We start from the raw sequence: 24,590 nt of genomic DNA on the forward strand, positions 1-24,590 counted from the left end.
GGGGTTGTTAGGGAGGTAAATGCAAGAGTTTTGGAAAGAGGGGCAAGTATGAAGTCTGTTGGGGATGAGAGAGCTTGGGAAGTGAGTCAGTTGTTGTTCGCTGATGATACAGCGCTGGTGGCTGATTCATGTGAGAAACTGCAGAAGCTGGTGACTGAGTTTGGAAAAGTGTGTGGAAGAAGAAAGTTAAGAGTAAATGTGAATAAGAGCAAGGTTATTAGGTACAGTAGGGTTGAGGGTCAAGTCAATTGGGAGGTGAGTTTGAATGGAGAAAAACTGGAGGAAGTGAAGTGTTTTAGATATCTGGGAGTGGATCTGGCAGCGGATGGAACCATGGAAGCGGAAGTGGATCATAGGGTGGGGGAGGGGGCGAAAATCCTGGGGGCCTTGAAGAATGTGTGGAAGTCGAGAACATTATCTCGGAAAGCAAAAATGGGTATGTTTGAAGGAATAGTGGTTCCAACAATGTTGTATGGTTGCGAGGCGTGGGCTATGGATAGAGTTGTGCGCAGGGGGATGGATGTGCTGGAAATGAGATGTTTGAGGACAATGTGTGGGGTGAGGTGGTTTGATCGAGTGAGTAACGTAAGGGTAAGAGAGATGTGTGGAAATAAAAAGAGCGTGGTTGAGAGAGCAGAAGAGGGTGTTTTGAAGTGGTTTGGGCACATGGAGAGGATGAGTGAGGAAAGATTGACCAAGAGGATATATGTGTCGGAGGTGGAGGGAACAAGGAGAAGAGGGAGACCAAATTGGAGGTGGAAAGATGGAGTGAAAAAGATTTTGTGTGATCGGGGCCTGAACATGCAGGAGGGTGAAAGGAGGGCAAGGAATAGAGTGAATTGGAGCGATGTGGTATACCGGGGTTGACGTGCTGTCAGTGGATTGAAGCAGGGCATGTGAAGCGTCTGGGGTAAACCATGGAAAGCTGTGTAGGTATGTATATTTGCGTGTGTGGACGTATGTATATACATGTGTATGGGGGGAGGGTTGGGCCATTTCTTTCGTCTGTTTCCTTGCGCTACCTCGCAAACGCGGGAGACAGTATAATAAATAGAATATATATATATATATATATATATATATATATATATATATATATATATATATATATATATATATATGTATATATATATATATATATATATATATATATATATATATATATATATATATATATATATACATATATATATATATATATATATATATATATATATATATATATATATATATATATATTTTTTTTTTTTTTTTTTTTTTTTTTTTATACTTTGTCGCTGTCTCCCGCGTTTGCGAGGTAGCGCAAGGAAACAGACGAAAGAAATGGCCCAACCCCCCCCATACACATGTACATACACACGTCCACACACGCAAATATACATACCTACACAGCTTTCCATGGTTTACCCCGGACGCTTCACATGCCTTGATTCAATCCACTGACAGCACGTCAACCCCTGTATACCACATCGCTCCAATTCACTCTATTCCTTGCCCTCCTTTCACCCTCCTGCATGTTCAGGCCCCGATCACACAAAATCCTTTTCACTCCATCTTTCCACCTCCAATTTGGTCTCCCTCTTCTCCTCGTTCCCTCCACCTCCGACACATATATCCTCTTGGTCAATCTTTCCTCACTCATTCTCTCCATGTGCCCAAACCATTTCAAAACACCCTCTTCTGCTCTCTCAACCACGCTCTTTTTATTTCCACACATCTCTCTTACCCTTACGTTACTTACTCGATCAAACCACCTCACACCACACATTGTCCTCAAACATCTCATTTCCAGCACATCCATCCTCCTGCGCACAACTCTATCCATAGCCCACGCCTCGCAACCATACAACATTGTTGGAACTACTATTCCTTCAAACATACCCATTTTTGCTTTCCGGGATAATGTTCTCGACTTCCACACATTTTTCAAGGCTCCCAAAATTTTCGCCCCCTCCCCCACCCTATGATCCACTTCCGCTTCCATGGTTCCATCCGCTGACAGATCCACTCCCAGATATCTAAAACACTTCACTTCCTCCAGTTTTTCACCATTCAAACTCACCTCCCAATTGACTTGACCCTCAACCCTACTGTACCTAATAACCTTGCTCTTATTCACATTTACTCTTAACTTTCTTCTTCCACACACTTTACCAAACTCCGTCACCAGCTTCTGCAGTTTCTCACATGAATCCGCCACCAGCGCTGTATCATCAGCGAACAACAACTGACTCACTTCCCAAGCTCTCTCATCCCCAACAGACTTCATACTTGCCCCTCTTTCCAAAACTCTTGCATTTACCTCCCTAACAACCCCATCCATAAACAAATTAAACAACCATGGAGACATCACACACCCCTGCCGCAAACCTACATTCACTGAGAACCAATCACTTTCCTCTCTTCCTACACGTACACATGCCTTACATCCTCGATAAAAACTTTTCACTGCTTCTAACAACTTGCCTCCCACACCATATATTCTTAATACCTTCCACAGAGCATCTCTATCAACTCTATCATATGCCTTCTCCAGATCCATAAATGCTACATACAAATCCATTTGCTTTTCTAAGTATTTCTCACATACATTCTTCAAAGCAAACACCTGATCCACACATCCTCTACCACTTCTGAAACCACACTGCTCTTCCCCAATCTGATGCTCTGTACATGCCTTCACCCTCTCAATCAATACCCTCCCATATAATTTACCAGGAATACTCAACAAACTTATACCTCTGTAATTTGAGCACTCACTCTTATCCCCTTTGCCTTTGTACAATGGCACTATGCACGCATTCCGCCAATCCTCAGGCACCTCACCATGAGTCATACATACATTAAATAACCTTACCAACCAGTCAACAATACAGTCACCCCCTTTTTTAATAAATTCCACTGCAATACCATCCAAACCTGCTGCCTTGCCGGCTTTCATCTTCCGCAAAGCTTTTACTACCTCTTCTCTGTTTACCAAATCATTTTCCCTAACCCTCTCACTTTGCACACCACCTCGACCCAAACACCCTATATCTGCCACTCTGTCATCAGACACATTCAACAAACCTTCAAAATACTCATTCCATCTCCTTCTCACATCACCACTACTTGTTATCACCTCCCCATTTACGCCCTTCACTGAAGTTCCCATTTGCTCCCTTGTCTTACGCACCCTATTTACCTCCTTCCAGAACATCTTTTTATTCTCCCTAAAATTTACTGATAGTCTCTCACCCCAACTCTCATTTGCCCTTTTTTTCACCTCTTGCACCTTTCTCTTGACCTCCTGTCTCTTTCTTTTATACTTCACCCACTCAATTGCATTTTTTCCCTGCAAAAATCGTCCAAATGCCTCTCTCTTCTCTTTCACTAATACTCTTACTTCTTCATCCCACCACTCACTACCCTTTCTAAACAGCCCACCTCCCACTCTTCTCATGCCACAAGCATCTTTTGCGCAATCCATCACTGATTCCCTAAATACATCCCATTCCTCCCCCACTCCCCTTACTTCCATTGTTCTCACCTTTTTCCATTCTGTACACAGTCTCTCCTGATACTTCTTCACACAGGTCTCCTTCCCAAGCTCACTTACTCTCACCACCTTCTTCACCCCAACATTCACTCTTCTTTTCTGAAAACCCATACTAATCTTCACCTTAGCCTCCACAAGATAATGATCAGACATCCCTCCAGTTGCACCTCTCAGCACATTGACATCCAAAAGTCTCTCTTTCGCACGCCTGTCCATTAACACGTAATCCAATAACGCTCTCTGGCCATCTCTCCTACTTACATAAGTATACTTATGTATATCTCGCTTTTTAAACCAGGTATTCCCAATCATCAGTCCTTTTTCAGCACATAAATCTACAAGCTCTTCACCATTTCCATTTACAACACTGAACACCCCATGCATACCAATTATTCCCTCAACTGCCACATTACTCACCTTTGCATTCAAATATATATATATATATATATATATATATATATATATATATATATATATATATATATATATATACATATATATATATATATATATATATATATATATATATATATATATATATATATATTTCTTTCTTTCAAACTATTCGCCATTTCCCGCATTAGCAAGGTAGCGTTAAGAACAGAGGACTGGGCCTTTGAGGGAATACCCTCACCTGGCCCAATTCTCTGTTCCTTCTTTTGGAAAATTGAAAAAAAAAAAAAAAAAACCCGAGAGGGGAGGATTTCCAGCCCCTTGCTCCCTCCCCTTTTAGTCGCCTTCTACAACACGCAGGGAATACGTGGGAAGTATTCTTAATCCCCTATCCCCAGGGATAATATATATATTTTTTTTTTTTTATACTTTGTCGCTGTCTCCCGCGTTTGCGAGGTAGCGCAAGGAAACAGACGAAAGAAATGACCCAACCCCCCCCACACACATGCATAAACACACGTCCACCCACGCAAATACACATACCTACACAGCTTTCCATGGTTTACCCCAGACGCTTCACATGCCTTGATTCAATCCACTGACAGCACGTCAACCCCGGTATACCAAATCGATCCAATTCACTCTATTCCTTGCCCTCCTTTCACCCTCCTGCATGTTCAGGCCCCGATCACACAAAATCTTTTTCACTCCATCTTTCCACCCCCAATTTGGTCTCCCTCTTCTCCTTGCTCTCTCCACCTCCGACACATATATCCTCTTGGTCAATCTTTCCTCACTCATCCTCTCCATGTGCCCAAACCACTTCAAAACACCCTCTTCTGCTCTCTCAACCACGCTCTTTTTATTTCCACACATCTCTCTTACCCTTACGTTACTCACTCGATCAAACCACCTCACACCACACATTGTCCTCAAACATCTCATTTCCAGCACATCCATCCTCCTGCGCACAACTCTATCCATAGCCCACGCCTCGCAACCATACAACATTGTTGGAACCACTATTCCTTCAAACATACCCATTTTTGCTTTCAGAGATAATGTTCTCGACTTCCACACATTCTTCAAGGCCCCCAGAATTTTCGCCCCCTCCCCCACCCTATGATCCACTTCCGCTTCCATGGTTCCATCCGCTGCCAGATCCACTCCCAGATATCTAAAACACTTCACTTCCTCCAGTTTTTCTCCATTCAAACTCACCTCCCAATTGACTTGACCCTCAACCCTACTGTACCTAATAACCTTGCTCTTATTCACATTCACTCTCAACTTTCTTCTTCCACACACTTTACCAAACTCAGTCACCAGCTTCTGCAGTTTCTCACATGAATCAGCCACCAGCGCTGTATCATCAGCGAACAACAACTGACTCACTTCCCAAGCTCTCTCATCCCCAACAGACTTCATACTTGCCCCTCTTTCCAAAACTCTTGCATTTACCTCCCTAACAACCCCATCCATAAACAAATTAAACAACCATGGAGACTTCACACACCCCTGTCGCAAACCTACATTCACTGAGAACCAATCACTTTCCTCTCTTCCTACACGTACACATGCCTTATATCCTCGATAAAAACTTTTCACTGCTTCTAACAACTTGCCTCCCACACCATATATTCATAATACCTTCCACAGAGCATCTCTACCAACTCTACCGTATGCCTTCACCAGATCCATAAATACTACATACAAGTCCATTTGCTTTTCTAAGCATTTCTCACATACATTCTTCAAAGCAAACACCTGATCCACACATCCTCTACCACTTCTGAATCCAAACTGCTCTTCCCCAATCTGATGCTCTGTACATGCCTTCACCCTCTCAAGCAATACACTCCCACATAATTTCCCAGGAGTACTCAACAAACTTATACCTCTGTAATTTGAGCACTCACTCTTATCCCCTTTGCCTTTGTGCAATGGCACTATGCAAGCATTTCGCCAATCCTCAGGCACTTCACCATGAGTCATATATACATTAGATAACCTTACCAACCAGTCAACGATACAGTCACCCCATTTCTTGATAAATTCCACTGCAGTACCATCCAAACCAGCTGCCTTGCCGGCTTTCATCTTCGGCAAAGCTTTTACTACCTCTTCTCTGTTTACCAAATCATCCTCCCTAACCCTCTCACTTTGCACACCATCTAGACCAAAACACCCTATATCTGCCACTCTATCATCAAACATATACCTTTAAAATACTTATTCCATCTTCTCAAATCACCACTACTTGTTATCACGTCCCCATTAGCCCCCTTCACTGAAGTTCCCATTTGTTCCCCTGTCTTACGCACATTATCTACCTCCTTCCAAAACATCTTTTTATTCTCCCTAAAATTTAATGATTCTCTCTCACTCCAACTCTCATTTGCCCTCTTTCTCACCCCTTGCACCTTTCTCTTGACCTCCTGCCACTTTCTTTTATACTTCTCCCACTCATTTGCATTATTTCCCTGCAAAAATCATCCAAATGACTCTCTCTTCTCTTTCACTAATAATCTTACTTCTTCATCCCATAACTCAATACCCTTTTCAATCTGCCCACCTCCCACGCTTCTCATGCCACAAGCATCTTTTGCGCAAGCCATCACTGCTTATCTAAATACATCCCATTCCTCCCCCACTCCCCTTACCTCCTTTGTTCTCACCTTTTTCCATTCTGCACTCAGTCTCTCCTGGTACTTCCTCGCACAAGTCTCCTTCCCAAGCTCACTTACTCTCACCACTCTCTTCACCCCAACATTCTCTCTTCTTTTCTGAAAACCTCAACAAATCTTCACCTTCGCCACCACAAGATAATGAGCAGACATCCCTCCAGTTGCACCTCTCAGCACATTAACATCCAAAACTCTCTCTCTCTTTCGCGCGCCTATCAATTAACTCGTAATCCAATAACGCTCTCTGGCCATCTCTCCTACTTACATACGTATACTTACGTATATCTCTCTTTTTAAACTAGGTATTCCAAATCACCAGTCCTTTTTCAGCACATAAATCTACAAGCTCCTCACCATTTCCATTTACATATATATGTATATATATATATATATATATATATATATATATATATATATATATATATATATATATATATATATATATATACATATATATATTTTTATTTTTTATCTATTTTGCTTTGTCGCTGTCTCCCGCGTTAGCAAGGTAGCGCAAGGAAACAGACGAAAGAATGGCCCAACCCGCCCACATACACATGTATATGCATACATGTCCACACACGCACAATATACATACCTATACATCTCAATGTACACATATATATACACACACAGACACATACATATATACACATGTACATAATTCATACTGTCTGCCTCTATTTGTTCCCATCGCCAACTCGCCACACATGGAATAACAACCCCCTCCCCTTCATGTGTGCGAGGTAGCGCTAGGAAAAACACCAAAGGCCCCATTCGTTCACACTCAGTCTCTAGCTGTCATGTAATAATGCACCGAAACCACAGCTCCCTTTCCACATCGAGGCCCCACACACTTTGCATGGTTTACCCCAGACGCTTCACATGCCCTGGTTCAATTCAATGACAGCACGTTGACCCCGGTATACCACATCGTTCCAATTCACTCTATTCCTTGCATGCCTTTCACCCTCCTGCATGTTCAGGCCCCGATCACTCAAAATCTTTTTCACTCCATCTTTCCACCTCCAATTTGGTCTCCCACTTCTCCTCGTTCCCTCCACCTCTGACACATATATCCTCTTGGTCAATCTTTCCCCACTCATTCTCTCCATGTGACCAAACCATTTCAAAACACCCTCTTCTGCTCTCTCAACCACACTCTTTTTATTTCCACACATCTCTCTCACCCTTACATTACTCACTCGATCAAACCACCTCACACCACATATTGTCCTCAAACATCTCATTTCCAGCACATCCACCCTCCTGCGCACAACTCTATCCATAGCCCACGCCTCGCAACCATACAACATTGTTGGAACCACTATTCCTTCAAACATACCCATTTTTGCTTTTCGAGATAATGTTCTCGACTTCCAAACATATATATATATATATATATATATATATATATATATATATATATATATATATATATATACGAATAAAGTGAATATGAACGCGCACCTTCATAGAACATACAAACCTCCAACAGCCACGATCGAACCCGGGACCCCTGTGTGAGAGGCAGGCATGCTAACCGCTAGGCCATGGGACTGTATAATAGGAAACAACTATTCGAAATACTAAGTACTGGAATACCCTTCGTCTCACAATGGTGAGCAACGGGGTCTATATCGGTTATTTCCGAACAGACGCACATAGCCAGCTGATAGAGTTTTACCGAACCTAACAGTACAACGCGGAGGTATATGAATACGAATAAAGTGCATATGAACGCGCACCTTCATAGAACATACAAACCTCCAACAGCCGGGATCGAACCCGAAATAACCGATATAGACCCCGTTGCTCATCATTGTGAGACGAAGGGTATTCGAGTACTTAGTATTTCGAATAGTTGTTTCCTATTATACAGTCCCATAGCCTATCGGTTAGCATGCCTGCCTCTCACACAGGGGTCCCGGGTTCGATCCTGGCTGTTGGAGGTTAGTATGATGTATATATATATATATATATATATATATATATATATTCTAACTTTCTAAAAAGGGAAACAGAAGAATGAGTCACGCGGGGAGTGATCATCCTCCTCGAAGGCTCAGATTGGGGTGTCTAAATGTGTGTGGATGTAACCAAGATGAGGAAAAAGGAGAGATAGGCAGTATGTTTGAGGAAAGGAATCTGGATGTTTTGGCTCTGAGTGAAATGAAGTTCAAGGGTAATGGAGAAGAGTGGTTTGGGAATGTCCGGGGAGTAAAGTCAGGGTTTAGTGAGAGGACAAGAGCAAAGGAAGGAGTAGCACTACTCCTGAAACAGGAGTAGTGGGAGTATGTGATAGAGTGTAAGAAAGTAGACTCTAGATTGATATGGGTAAAACTGAAAGTTGATGGAGAGAGATGGGTGATTTTTGGTGCATATGCACCTGGGTATGAGAAGAAAGATCATGAGAATCAAGTGTTTTGGGAGCAGCTGAGTGAGTGTGTTAGTGGTTTTGGTGCACGAGACCGGGTTACAGTGATGGGTGATTTGAATGCGAAGGTGAGTAATGTAGCAGTTGAGGGAATAATTGGTATACTTCGGGTGTTCAGTGTTATAAATGGGAATGGTGAAGAGCTTGTACATTATGTGCTGATAAAGGACTGGTGATTGGGAATACCTGGTTTAAAAAGAGAGATATACATAAGTATACGTATATAAGTAGGAGAGATGGCCAGAGAGCATTATTGGATTACGTGTTAATTGATAGACGCGCGAAAGAGAGACTTTTGGATGTTATTGTGCTGAGAGATGCAACTGGAGGGATGTTTGATCATTATCTTGTGGAGGCGAAGGTGAAGATTTTTAGAGGTTTTCAGAAAAAAAAGAAAGAATGTTGGGGTGAAGAGAGTGGTGAGAGTAAGTGAGCTTGGGAAGGAGACTTATGTGAGGAAGTACCAGGAGAGACCGAGTACAGAATGGAAAAAGGTGAAAACATAGGAGGGAAGGGGAGTGGGTGAGGAATGTGATGTATATAGGGAAGCAGTGATGGCTTGCGCAAAAGATGCTTGTGGCATGAGAAGCGTGTGAGGTGGGCAGATTAGAAAGGGTAGTGAGTGGTGAGATGAAGAAGTAAGATAATTAGTGAAAGAGAAGAGAGAGGCATTTGGACGATTTTTGCAGGGAAATAATGCAAATAAGTGGGAGATGTATAAAAGAAAGAGGCAGGTGTTCAAGAGAAAGGTGCAAGAGGTGTAAAAGAGGGCAAATGAGAGTTGGGGTGAGAGAGTATCATTAAATTTTAGAGAGAATAAAAAGATGTTTTGGAAGGAGGTAAATAAAGTGCGTAAGACAAGGGAACAAATGGGAACTTCAGTGAAGGGGGCTAATGGGAAGGTGCTAACAAGTAGTGGTGATGTGAGAAGGAGATGGAGTGAGTATTTGAAGGTTTGTTGAATGCGTTTGATGATAGAGTAGCAGATATAGGGTGTTTTGGGCTTGGTGGTGTGCAAAGTGAGAGGGTTAGGGAGGATGATTTGGTAAACAGAGAGGAGTTAGTAAAAGCTTTGCGGAAGATGAAAGCCGGCAAGGCAGCGGGTTTGGATGGCATTGCAGTGGAATTTATTAAAAAAGTGGGTGACTGTATCGCTCACTGGTTGGTAAGGTTATTTAATGTATGTATGACTCATGGTGAGGTGCCTGAGGATTGCCGGAATGCTTGCATAGTACCATTGTACAAAGGCAAAGGGGACAGAGGTGAGTGCTTAAATTACAGAGGTATAAGTTTGTTGAGTATTCCTAGGAAATTATATAGGAGGGTATTGATTGAGAGGCATGTACAGAGCATCAGATTGGGGAAGAGCAGTGTGGTTTCAGAAGTGGTAGAGGGTGTTTGGATCAGGTTTTTGCTTTGAAGAATGTATGTAAGAAATACTTAGAAAAGCAAATGAATTTGCATGTAGTATTTACGGATCTGGAGAAGGCATATGATAGAGTTGATAGAGATGCTCTGTGGAAGGTATTAAGAATATATGGTGTCGGAGTCAAGTTGTTAGAAGCAGTGAAAAGTTTTTATCGAGGTTGTAAGGTATGTGTACGTGTAGGAAGAGAGGAAATTGATTGGTTCAGTGAATGTAGGTTTGCGACAGAGGTGTTTGATGTCTCCATGGTTGTTTAATTTGTTTATGGATGGGGTTGTTAGGGAGGTGAAGGCAAGAGTTTTGGAAAGAGGGGCAAGTATGCAGTCTGTTATGGATGAGAGAGCTTGGGAAGTGAGTCAGTTGCTGTTCGCTGATGATACAGAGCTGATTGCTGATTCATGTGAGAAACTGCAGAAGCTGGTGACTGAGTTTGGTAAAGTGTGTGAAAGAAGAAAGTTAAGAGTAAATGTGAATAAGAGGAAGGTTATTAGTTAAAGTTGGGTTGAGGGTCAAGTCATTTGGGAGGTAAGTTTAAATGGAGAAAAACTGGAGGAAGTGAAGTTTTTTAGATATCTGGGAGTGGATTTGGCAGCGGATGGAACCATGGAAGCGGAAGTGAATCATAGGGTGGGGGAGGGGACGAAAATTCTGGGAGCCTTGAAGAATGTGTGGAAGTCGAGAACATTATCTCAGAAAACAAAAATGGGTATTTTTGAATGAATAGTAGTTCCAACAATGTTGTATGGTTGCGAGGCGTGGGCTATGGATAGAGTTGTGAGCAGGAGGGTGGATGTGCTTGAAATAAGATGTTTGAGGACAATATGTGGTTTGAGGTGGTTTGATCGAGTAAGTAATGTAAGGGTAAGAGAGATGTGTGGTAAGAAAAAGAGTGTGGTTGAGAGAGGAGAAGAGGGTGTTTTGAAATGGTTTGGTCACATGGAGAGAATGAGTGCGGAAAGATTGGCAGAGTGGATATATGTGTCAGAGGTGGAGGGAACGAGGAGAAGTGGGAGACCTAATTGGAGGTGTTAGGATGGAGTGAAAAAGATTTTGATTGATCGGGGCCTGAACATGCAGGAGGGTGAAAGGTGTGCAAGGAATAGAGTGAATTGGAATGATGTGGTATACCGGGGTCGACGTGCTGTCAATGGATTGAACCAGGGCATGTGAAGTGTTGGGGTAAACCATGGAAAGTTCTGTGGGGCCTGGATGTGGAAAGGGAGCTGTGGTTTCGGTGCATTATTACATGACAGCTAGAGACTGAGTGTGAACGAATGTGGCCTTTGTTGTCTTCCTAGCGCTACCTCGCACACATAAGGGGGGAGGGGTTGTTATTTCATGTGTAGCGCGGTGGCTATGGGAATGAATAAAGGCAGACAGTATGAATTATGTACATGTGTATATATGTATATGTCTCTGTATGTATATATATGTATACGTTGAGATGTATAGAAATGTATATTTGCGTGTGTGGACGTGTATGTATATACATGTGTATGTTCCATTCTTTCGTCTTTTTCCTTGCGCTCCTAACGCTAACGCAGGAGACAGCGATAAAGCAAAATAAATAAATATATATATATATATATATATATATATATATATATATATATATATATATATATATATATATAAGAAAGGTGCAAGAGGTGAAAAATAGGGCAAATGAGAGTTGGGGTGAGAGAGTATCATAAAATATTAGGGAGACTAAAAAGATGTGCTGGAGGGAGGTAAATAAAGTGCGTAAGACAAGGGAGCAAATGGGAACTTCAGTGAAGGGCGCAAATGGGGAGGTGATAGCAAGTAGTGGTGATGTGAGAATGAGATGAAGTGAGTATTTTGAAGGTTTGTTCAATGTGTTTGATGATAGAGTGGCAGATATAGGGTGTTTTGGTCGAGGTGGTGTGCAAAGTGAGAGGGTTAGGGAAAATGATTTGGTAAACAGAGAAGAGGTAGTAAAAGCTTTGCGGAAGATGAAAGCCGTCTAGGCAGCAGGTTTGGATGGTATTGCAGTGGAATTTATTAAAAAAGGGGGTGACTGTATTGTTGACTGGTTGGTAAGGTTATTTAATATATGTATGATTCATGGTGAGGTGCCTGAGGATTGGCGGAATGCGTGCAGAGTGCCATTGTACAAAGGCAAAGGGGATAAGAGTGAGTGCTCAAATTACAGAGGTATAAGTTTGTTGAGTAGTCCTGGTAAATTATATGGGAGGGTATTAATTGAGAGGGTGAAGGCATTTACAGAGCATCAGACTGGGGAAGAGCAGTGTGGTTTCAGAAGTGGTAGAGGATGTGTGGATCAGGTGTTTGCTTTGAAGAATGTATGTGAGAAATACTTAGAAAAGCAAATGGATTTGTATGTAGCTTTATGGATCTGGAGAAGGCATATGATAGAGTTGATAGAGATGCTCTGTGGACGGTATTAAGAATATATGATGTGGGAGGCAAGTTGTTAGAAACAGTGAAAAGTTTTTATCGAGGATGTAAGGCATGTGTACGTGTAGGAAGAGAGGAAAGTGATTGGTTTTCAGTGAATGTAAGTTTGCGGCAGGGGTGTGTGATGTCTCCATGGTTGTTTAATTTGTTTATGGATGGGGTTGTTAGGGAGGTAAATGCAAGAGTTTTGGAAAGAGGGGCAAGTATGAAGTCTGTTGTGGAGGAGAGAGCTTGGGAAGTGAGTCAGTTGTTGTTCGCTGATGATACAGCGCTGGTTGCTGATTCATGTGGGAAACTGCAGAAGTTGGTGACTGAGTTTGGTAAAGTGTGTGAAAGATGAAAGTTAAGAGTAAATGTGAATAAGAGCAAGGTTATTAGGTAAAGTTGGGTTGAGGGCCAAGTCAATTGGGAGGTAAGTTTGAATGGAGAAAAACTGGTGAAAGTAAAGTGTTTTAGATATCTGGGAGTGGTTCTGGCAGCGGATGGAACCATGGAAGCGGAAGTGAATCATAGGGTGGGGGAGGGGGGCGAAAATCCTGGGAGCATTGAAGAATGTGTGGAAGTCGAGAATATTATCTCGGAAAGCAAAAATGGCTGTTTTAATGAATAGTGGTTCCAACAATGTTGTATGGTTGCGAGGCGTGGGCTATGGATAGAGTTGTGCGCAGGTGGATGGATGTGCTGGAAATGAGATGTTTGAGGACAATGTGTGGTATGACGTGGTTTGATTGAGTAAGTAATGTAAGGGTAAGAGAGATGTGTGGAAATAAAAAGAGCGTGGTTGAGAGAGCAGAAGAGGGTGTTTTGAAATGGCTTGGGCACATGGAGAGAATGAGTGAGGAAAGATTGACCAAGAGGATACACGTGTCGGAGATGGAGGGAACGAGGAGAAGTGGGAGACCAAGTTAGAGGTGGAAAGATGGAGTGAAAAAGATTTTGAGTGATCGAGGCCTGAACATGCAAGAGGGTGAAAGGTGTGCAAGGAATAGAGTGAATTTGATTGATGTGGTATGCCGGGGTCGACGTGCTGTCAATGGATTGAATCAGGGCATGTGAAGCGCCTGGGGTAAACCATGGAAAGTTCTGCGGGGCCTGGATGTGGAAAGTCAGCTGTGGTTTCGGGCATTATTGCATGACAGCTAGAGACTGAGTGTGAATGAATGGGGCCTTTGTTGTCTTTTCCTAGCGCTACCTCGCACACATGAGGGAGGAGGGGGATGTTATTCCATGTGTGGCGAGGTGGCGACGAGAATGAATAAAGGCAGACAGTGTGAATTGTGTGCATGGGTATATATGTATGTGTCTGTGTGTGTATATATATGTGTGTACATTGAGATGTATGGGTGTGTATATTTGCGTGTGTGGACGTGTATGTATATACATGTGTATGGAGGTGGGTTGGGCCATTTCTTTCGTCTGTTTCCTTGAGCTACCTCGCAAACGCGGGAGACAGCGACTAAGAAAAATAAAATGTATATATATATATATATATATATATATATATATATATATATATATATATATATATAATATATATATATATTTCTTTTTTGCTTTGTCGCTGTCTCCCGCAGTTGCGAGGTAGCGCAAGGAAACAGACGAAAGAAATGGCCCAACCCACCCCCATACACATGTATATACATACGTCCACACACGCAAATATACATACCTACACAGCTTTCCATGGTTTACCCCAGACGCTTCACATGCCCTGATTCAATCCACTGACAGCACGTCAACCCCGGTATACCACATCGATCCAATTCACTCTATTCCTTGCCCTCCTTTCACCCTCCTGCATGTTCAGGCCCCGATCACACAAAATCTTTTTCACTCCATCTTTCCACCTCCAATTTGGTCTCCCACTTCTCCTCGTTCCCTCCACCTCCGACACATATATCCTCTTGGTCAATCTTTCCTCACTCATTCTCGCCACGTGCCCAAACCATTTCAAAACACCCACTTCTGCTCTCTCAACCACGCTCTTTATATTTCCACACATCTCTCTTACCCTTACGTTACTTACTCGATCAAACCACCTCACACCACACATTGTCCTCAAACATCTCATTTCCAGCACATCCATCCTCCTGCGCACAACTCTATCCATAGCCCACGCCTCGCAACCATACAACATTGTTGGAACCAGTATTCCTTCAAACATACCCATTTTTGCTTTCCAAGATAATCTTCTCGACTTCCACACATTCTTCAAGGCTCCCAGGATTTTCGCCCCCTCCCCCACCCTATGATCCACTTCCGCTTCCATGGGTCCATCCGCTGCCAGATCCACTCCCAGATATCTAAAATACTTTACTTCCTCCAGTTTTTCTCCATTCAAACTTACCTCCCAATTGACTTGACTCTCAACCGTACTGTACCTAATTACCTTGCTCTTATTCACATTTACTCTTAACTTATATATATATATATATATATATATATATATATATATATATATATATATATATATATATATATATATATATATATATATATATATATATATATATATATATATATATATATATATTATCCCTGGGGATAGGTGATTAAGAATACTTCCCACGTATTCCCTGCGTGTCGTAGAAGGCGACTAAAAGGGGAGGGAGCGGGGGGCTGGAAATCCTCCCCTCTCGTTTTTTTTTTAATTTTCCAAAAGAAGGAACAGAGGGGGCCAGGTGAGGATATTCCAGAAAAGTCCCAGTCCTCTGTTGCTAACGCTACCTCGCTAACGCGGGAAATGGCGAATAGTTTAAAAGAATATATATATATATATATATATATATATATATATATATATATATATATATATATATATATCTTTCTTTTCTTTCATACCATTCGCCATTTCCCGCATTAGCGAGGTAGCGTTAAGAACATGGGACTGGGCCTTAGAGGGAATATCCTCACCTGGCCCCCTTCTCTGTTCCTTCTTTCCGAAAGAAGGAGGGATATATATATATATATATATATATATATATATATATATATATATATATATATATATATATATATATATATATATATATATATATATATATAATATATATATATATATATATATATATATATATATATATATATATATATATATATATATATATATATATATATATATATATATATATATATATATATATATATATATATATATATATATATATATATATATATATATATATATATATATATATATATATATATACGTGTGGGTGTGTGTCTATTTATAGGACAAGCAGGTCTCTGAGAGAACTGCGTGAAATTTTATGCATGATGATGTGTAGTATTATGTCTGGAGGTATTGGAATACGATTCTTTCCAATTAGATTCGTGCTCATCAGAAAGTTTTAGTATTTCAATCTCCTTTTTTGAATAATCTGCTGCTTGTCCTTCAAGTGTCTGGTGTATCTCTTATGACTCTGTTGGTGTGGTGTTCATGCTGGGAACCTTGAAGTTACTAGCAGCATTATTGTGCTGACCACTGTTCGCACACAATATGCATCGTCACATTTCTATGATGATAATTTTCTTATTATAGTGTATATTCACGTCAATATGGGAATCACTCTTTCATCACCACAGTAATATTGATATTGTATTTCTATTGTTGTGCCTTCAGTGCAGCATTGTCACCACAGTAATACTGTGTCTATGTGTTGACAAAAGTACAGATTTTCTGTAATATCACTGCTTCTCCAACACTCATGTACTAACAATAATGTCAGACCATTATATTGTTGTAAGTGTAGGTCACTTGCATTACTATCAGTACACGATTTCTACTGTAGCGTCACTAATAAAACACTTCACTTAAAACCTATCATATCGTCACTATTATAACATCACTTTCTCTCTCTCACCTGTGTTGTAATGCTTATTGCACCTGTCACATCTATACTGTTATAGTTTAAAGTAACCTTCATGCAGTGCCATAGCTACTCCTGTTCTGCCCTTGCAGTTCTCATTACCAATAACCATAACAAATGAGATCTCACTAATGTACCGTCTCCACTATACCTCGAAGGAACTGTTGGCAATATACGGTGCCAGCTGGTCCCGGCAGGTCTTATACCCATCATGGACTTTCAGCACCTGGTGTTCCAGCAAACTTGGCATCTTACACCCTTTCGGCGTCCCTGTGGGAGATTATCACAGTTACTAGTATCACTCACCAGCCACTGCTGATGGAGTTCAGATGACACTGACCTACTGAGGAATATCTTGTGTCGCTCACAAGCCACTGCTGATGGAATTCAGGTGGCACTGACCTACCGAGGATTATCTTATGTCTCTCACCAATCACTGCTGAGGGACTTCAGGTGGCACTCACGTACTGAGAAATATCTTATATCACTGTAAATCCACTGCGGAAAGACTTCAGGTGACACTCACCTAAGGAGGAATATCTTATTTCACCCACCAGCCACTGCTGTGAGACTTCAGGTGGCATTCATCTACTGAGGAATATCTTATGTCACTCACCAGCCACTGCTGAGGGACTTCAGGTGGCACTCACCTACACAGGAATATCTTATGTCTCTTACCAGCCAATGCTGAGGGACTTCAGGTGGCACTCACCAGCCACTGCTAAGGGATTTCAGGTGGCACTCACTAGCCGCTAATGAGGAATATCTTATGTCACTTACCAGCCACTGCTGAGGGACATTAAGTGGCAGTCACCTACTAAGGAATATCTTATGTCACTCAAAAGCCACTGCTGGAAGGGTAGTGAGTGATGGGATAAAGTACAGGTGTTAGTGAAAGAGAAAAGAGAGGCGTTTGGACGATACTTGTTAGGAAGGAATGCAAATGACTGGGAGATGTATAAAAGAAAGAGGCAGGAGGTCAAGAGAAAAGTGCAAGAGGTGAAATAGAAGGCAAATGAGAGTTGAGGTGAGAGAGTATCATTAAACTTTAGGGAGAATAAAAAGATGTTTTGGAAAGAGGTAAATAATGTATGTAAGGCATGAGAACAAATGGGAATATCGGAGGGGGCAAATGGGGAATTGATAACAGGTACTGAAGAAGTGAGGAAGAGATGGAGTGAGTATCATGAAGGTTTGTTGAATGTGTTTGATGATAACGTGGCAGATATAGGGTGTTTTGGTCGGGGCGGTGTGCGAAGTGAGAGGGGACAAGGAGAATGGTTTGGTTAAGAGAGAAGAGGTAGTGAAAGCCTTGCAGAAAATGAAATCCGGCAAGGCGGCGGGTTTGAATGGTATTACGGTAGAATCCATCTAAAAAGGAGATGACTTTTGTTGATTGGTTGGTAAAGATATTCAGTGCATGTATGGATCATGGTGAAATACCTGAGGATTGGTAGAATGCATGCATAGTGCCATTTCATAATGACAAAGGGGATAAAGATGAGCGTTCAAACTACAGAGGTATAAGTTTATTGAATATTCCTGGGAAATCATATAGGAGGGTATTGATTAAGAGGGCAAAGGCATGAACAGACATCAGATTCGGAAGAGCAGTGTGGTTTCAGAAGTGGTAGAGCATGCGTGAATCAGGTGTTTGCTTTGAAGAATGTGCATGAGAAATACTTAGGAAAAGGCATATGATAGGGTTGGTAGAGATGCTTTTTGGAAGGTGTTAAAAGTATATGGTGTGGGGGGGGGTAAGTTGCTAAAAGCAGTGGAAAGTTTTTGCCAAGATGTAAGGCACGTGTAAGAGTAGGAGAAGAGGAGAGTGATTGGTTCCCAGTGAATGTCGGTGTGCGGAGGGGTGTATGATGTCCCCTTGTTTGTTTAATTTGTTTATGGATAGGGTGGCTGGGGAGGTAAACGCAAGAGTTTTGGAGAGAGGGGCGAGTGTGCAATATGTTGGGGATGAGAGGGTCTGGGAAGAGTCAGTTGTTGTTCGCCGATGATACACTTTAGTAGCTGATTCCAGTGAGAAACTGCAGAAGTTGGTGACTGAGTTTGGAAAAGTGTGTGAAAGGAGAATGCTGAAAACTACTGTGAATAGGAACAAGGTTATTAGGTTTAGTAGGGTTGAGGGACAAGTTAAATAGGATGCAAGTTTGAATGGAGAAAAATTGGAGGAGGTGAAGTGTTTTAGATTTCTAGGAGTGGGCGTAAAAGCAAATGAAACCGTGAGATTGTCGGAACGCAGGTAGAGTGCCACTGTATAAAGGCAATGGACATTAAGGAGTATATTCAAAGTACAGAGGTATAAGTTTCTTGAGCATACCTGGTAAGTTGTATGGAAGGGTATTGATTGAGAAGGTGAAGGAATGCATAGAGCACCAGGTTGGGGAGGAGTAGTGTGGTTTCAGAAGTGGTAGAGGATGTGCGGATTAGGTGTTTTTCGTAAAGGAATCTGTGTGAGAAATATCTAGAGAAACTGGAGGAATAGTATGTGATATTTATGGACATAGAGTAAGCGTTTGATAGTGTGTACAGAGATGGCTTGTAGAAGACATCAAGAATATACGATGTGAGGAAAGCTGATAGAAACTGGAAGTTTTTATCAAGGGTGTAATGCATTTCTACGAATAGGAAGAGAAGAGAGTAAATGGTCCCAAGTGAAGGTTGGTCTGTGGAAAGGGTGCGTGATGGCATAATGGATTTTCAACTTTTCTGCTTACATGGAGAGGGAGGTAAATGCAAGAATTGTGAATAAAGGGGCGAATATGCAGACTGTGGGTGATGAGAGGCATTGAAAACTGAGTCAGTTGTTGTTCGCCTATGATACAGCACGGTTGGCTGATTCGAGTAGGAAATTGCAGAAGTTAGTGATTGAGTCTGGAAGATTATTTAAAAAAAGGAACTTGAGAGTAAGTGTGATTAAAAGAGAAATTACTACGTTTAGGTTTAGCAGGGTTCACGGACAATTTAGTTAGGTTGTGAGTCTCAATGCAGAAAACTTGGAGGAAGTGAAGTGTCATAGAGATGATTAAAGGGCAAAGATTCTAGTTGCTCTAAAGAATGTGTAGAAAGAGAGAATCTTGTCTGGAAGGATAAAAATGGGTAACTACAAAGGTTAATATTAGTAGTCCAAGCAATGTTATATGGATGCGTGGCATGGGCTATAGATAAGGGCATGCAAAGGGTGGAAGTGTTAGAAATAAGACGTACGAGGAAAATATGAAGAGAGGTACTTTGATTGAGTAAGTATGGAAAGGGTAAGAGAGATGCGTGGTGATATAAAGAATGTGACTAAGAGAGCATTAGAGGGGGTGTTAATAAGTTTTCGACATATTTTGAGAATGAGCGAGGAAAGATTGGCAAAGAGATATGTGTCAGAGGTAGAGAGAACGAGGAGTATCTAGAGGCCAAATTGGAGATGAAAAGATAGAGTGAAAAAGATATCTGTCAGTGTCATTATCATTATTATTATCATTATCACTATCACTATTATTATCATTATCAATATTATTATTATTATTATTATTATTATTATTATTATTATTATTATTATTATTATTATTATTATTATTATTATTATTATTATTATTATAATAATTATTAGCATTATTATTATTATTCTTATTATCATTATTATTATTATTATTATTATTATTATTATTATTATTATTATTATTATTATTATTATTATTATTATTATTATTATCATTATCATTATTATTATTATCATTATTATTATTATCATTATTATTTTATTTATTATTATTATTATAATTATAATTATTATTATTATTATTATTATTATTATTATTATTATTATTATTATTATTATTATTATCATTATTATTATTATTATTATTATTATTATTATTATTATTATTATTATTATTATCATTATTATTATTATTATCATTATTATTATTATTATTATTATTATTATTATTATTATTATTATTATTATTATTATTATTATTATTATTATTATTATTATTATTATTATTATTATTATTATTATTATTATTATTATTATTATTATTATTATTATTATTATTATTATTATTATTATTATTATTATTATTATTATTATTATTATTATTATTATTATTATTATTATTATTATTATTATTATTATTATTATTATTATTATTATTATTATTATCATTATTATTATCATTATTATTATTATTATTATCATTATTATTATATTATTATTATTATTATTATTATTATTATTATTATCATTATTATTATTATTATTATTATTATTATTATTATTATTATTATTATCATTATTATTATCATTATTATTATTATTATTATTATTATTATTATTATCATTATTATTATTATTATTATTATTATTATTATCATTATTATTATTATTATTATTATTATTATTATTATTATTATTATTATTATTATTATTATTATTATTATTATTATATTATTATTATTATTATTATTATTATTATTATTATCATTATTATTATTATTATTATTATTATTATTATTATTATTATTATTATTGTTATTATTATTATTATTATTATCATCATAATTATCATTGTTATCATTATCATTAATATTATTATTCTTATTATTATTACTATTATTATTATTATTATTATCATTATTATTATTATTATTATTATTATTATTATTATTATTATTATTATTATTATCATTATTATTATTATTATCATCATTATTATCATTATTATTATTATTATTATTATTATTATTATTATTATTATTATTATTATTATTATTATTATCATTATTATTACTATTATCATTATAATTATTATTATCATAATTATTATTATTATAAATATTATCATTATCATTATTATTATTATCATTATTATTATTATTATTATTGTTCAATCATATCATTTATTTTGCTTTGTCGATGTCTCCCGCGTTTGCGAGGTAGCGCAAGGAAACAGACGAAAGAAATGGCCCAACCCACCCCATACACATGTATATATATACACGTCCGCACACGCAAATATACATACCCATACATCTCAATGTACACATATATATACACACACAGACGCATACATATATACACATGCACACAATTCACACTGTCTGCCTTTATTCATTCCCATCGCCACCTCGCCACACATGGAATACCATCCCCCTTCCCCCCTCATGTGTGCGAGGTAGCGCTAGGAAAAGACAACAAAGGCCCCATTCGTTCACACTCAGTCTCTAGCTGTCATGCAATGATCCCCAAATCCACAGCTCCCTTTCCACACCCAGGCCCTACACAACTTTCCATGGTTTACCCCAGACGCTTCACATGCCCTGATTCAATCCATTGACAGCACATCGACCCCCGTATACCAGATCGATCCAATTCACTCAATTCCTTGCACGCCTTTCACCCTCCTGCATGTTCAGGCCCCGATCACACAAAATCTTTCTCACTCCATCTTCCCACCTTCAATTTGGTCTCCCACTTCTCCTCGTTCCCTCCACCTCCGACAGGTGTATCATCTTGGTCAATCTTTCCTCACTCATTCTCTCCATGTGCCCAAACCATTTCAACACACCCTCTTAATGCTCTCTCAACCACGCTCTTTTTATTTCCACACATCTCTCTTACCCTTACATTACTTACTCGATCAAACCACCTCACACCACATATTGTCCTCAAACATCTCATTTCCAGCACATCCACCCTCTTGCGACATCTCTATCCATAGCCCACGACTCGCAATCATACAACATTGTTGGGACCACTATTCCTTCAAACATACCCATTTTTGCTTTCGGAGATAATATTCTCGACTTCCACACATTCTTCAAGGCTCCCAGGATTTTCGCCCCCTCCCCCACCCTATGATTCACTTCCGCTTCCATGGGTCCATCCGCTGCCAGATCCACTCCCAAATATCTAAAACACTTTACTTCCTCCAGTTTTTCTCCATTCAAACTTACCTCCCAATTGACTTGAGCCTCAACCCTACTGTACCTAATAACCTTGCTCTTATTCACATTTACTCTTAACTTTCTTCTTTCACACACTTTACCAAACTCAGTCACCAGCTTCCTCACTTTCTCACATGAATCAGCAACCAGCGCTGTATCATCAGCGAACAACAACTGACTCACCTCCCAAACTCCCTCATCCCCAACAGACTTCATACTTGCCCCTCTTTCCAAAACTCTTTCATTCACCTCCCTAACAACCCCCATCCATAAACAAATTAAACAACCATGGAGACATCACAACCCTGCCGCAAACCTACATTCACTGAGAACCAATCACTTTCCTCTCTTCCTACACGTACACATGCCTTACATCCTCGATAAAAACTTTTCACTGCTTCTAACAACTTGCCTCCCACACCATATATTCTTAGTACCTTCCACAGAGCATCTCTATCAACTCTGTCAAATGCCTTCTACAGACCCATAAATGCTATATACAAATCCATTTCCTTTTCTAAGTATTTCTCATATACATTCTTCAAAGCAAACACCTGATACACACATCCTCTACCACTTCTGAAACCACACCCTATCAATCATTGCCCTCCCATATAATTTACCATATAATCATAATTATATATATAATTATAATTATTATTATTATTATTATTATTATTATTATTATTATTATTATTATTATTATTATTATTATTATTATTACTATTATTATTATCATTATCATTATTATTATTAGTAGTATTATTATTATTGTTATTATTATTATTATTATTATTATTATTATTATTATTATCATTATTATTATTATTATTATTATTATTATTATTATTATTATTATTATTATTATTATTATCATTATTATTATTATTATTATTATTATTATTATTATTATTATTATTATTATTATTATTATTATTATTATTAGTATTATTATTGGTATTATTATTATTATTGTTATTATCATTATCATTATTATTATTATTATAATTATTATTATTATCATTATTATTATTATTATTATTATTATTATTATTATTATCATTATTATTATTATTATTATTATTATTATTATTATTATTATTATTATTATCATTATTATTATATCATTATTATATTATTATATTATTATATATTTACATATTTAATGTATGTATGACTCATGGTGAGGTGCCTGAGGATTGGCGGAATGCGTGCATAGTGCCATTGTACAAAGGCAAAGGGGATAAGAGTGAATGCTCAAATTACAGAGGTATAAGTTTGTTGAGTATTCCTGGTAAATCATATGGGAGGGTATTGATTGAGAGGGTGAAGGCATGTACAGAGCATCAGATTGGGGAAGAGCAGTGTGGTTTCAGAAGTGGTAGAGGATGTGTGGATCAGGTGTTTGCTTTGAAGAATGTATGTGAGAAATACTTAGAAAAGCAAATGGATTTGTATGTAGCATTTATTGATCTGGAGAAGGCATATGATAGAGTTGATAGAGATGCTCTGTGGAAGGTATTAAGAATATATGGTGTGGGAGGAAAGTTGTTAGAAGCAGTGAAAAGTTTTTATCGAGGATGTAAGGCATGTGTACGTGTAGGAAGAGAGGAAAGTGATTGGTTCTCAGTGAATGTAGGTTTGCGGCAGGGGTGTGTGATGTCTCCATGGTTGTTTAATTTGTTTATGGATGGGGTTGTTAGGGAGGTAAATGCAAGAGTTTTGGAAAGAGGGGCAAGTATGAAGTCTGTTGGGGATGACAGAGCTTGGGAAGTGAGTCAGTTGTTGTTCGTTGATGATACAGCGCTGGTGGCTGATTCATGTGAGAAACTGCAGAAGCTGGTGACTG

The 24,590-nt window shown here is 38.8% G+C and overlaps 1 protein-coding gene across 1 annotated transcript in view; it reads right to left on the reverse strand.

Annotated features, from left to right (window-relative positions):
• LOC139758843 (uncharacterized) overlaps window positions 1–24,590 on the reverse strand; it is a 130,508-nt gene that overhangs the window by 16,558 nt on the left and 89,360 nt on the right. The window contains exon 6 of the mRNA XM_071680697.1: window positions 16,941–17,059. Coding sequence (XP_071536798.1) covers window positions 16,941–17,059 — 119 coding nt within the window. The remainder of the gene's footprint in view (window positions 1–16,940; window positions 17,060–24,590) is intronic.

Source organism: Panulirus ornatus, chromosome 31 (assembly GCF_036320965.1).
Source record: "Panulirus ornatus isolate Po-2019 chromosome 31, ASM3632096v1, whole genome shotgun sequence".
Classification (NCBI taxonomy): Eukaryota; Metazoa; Arthropoda; class Malacostraca; order Decapoda; family Palinuridae; genus Panulirus; species Panulirus ornatus.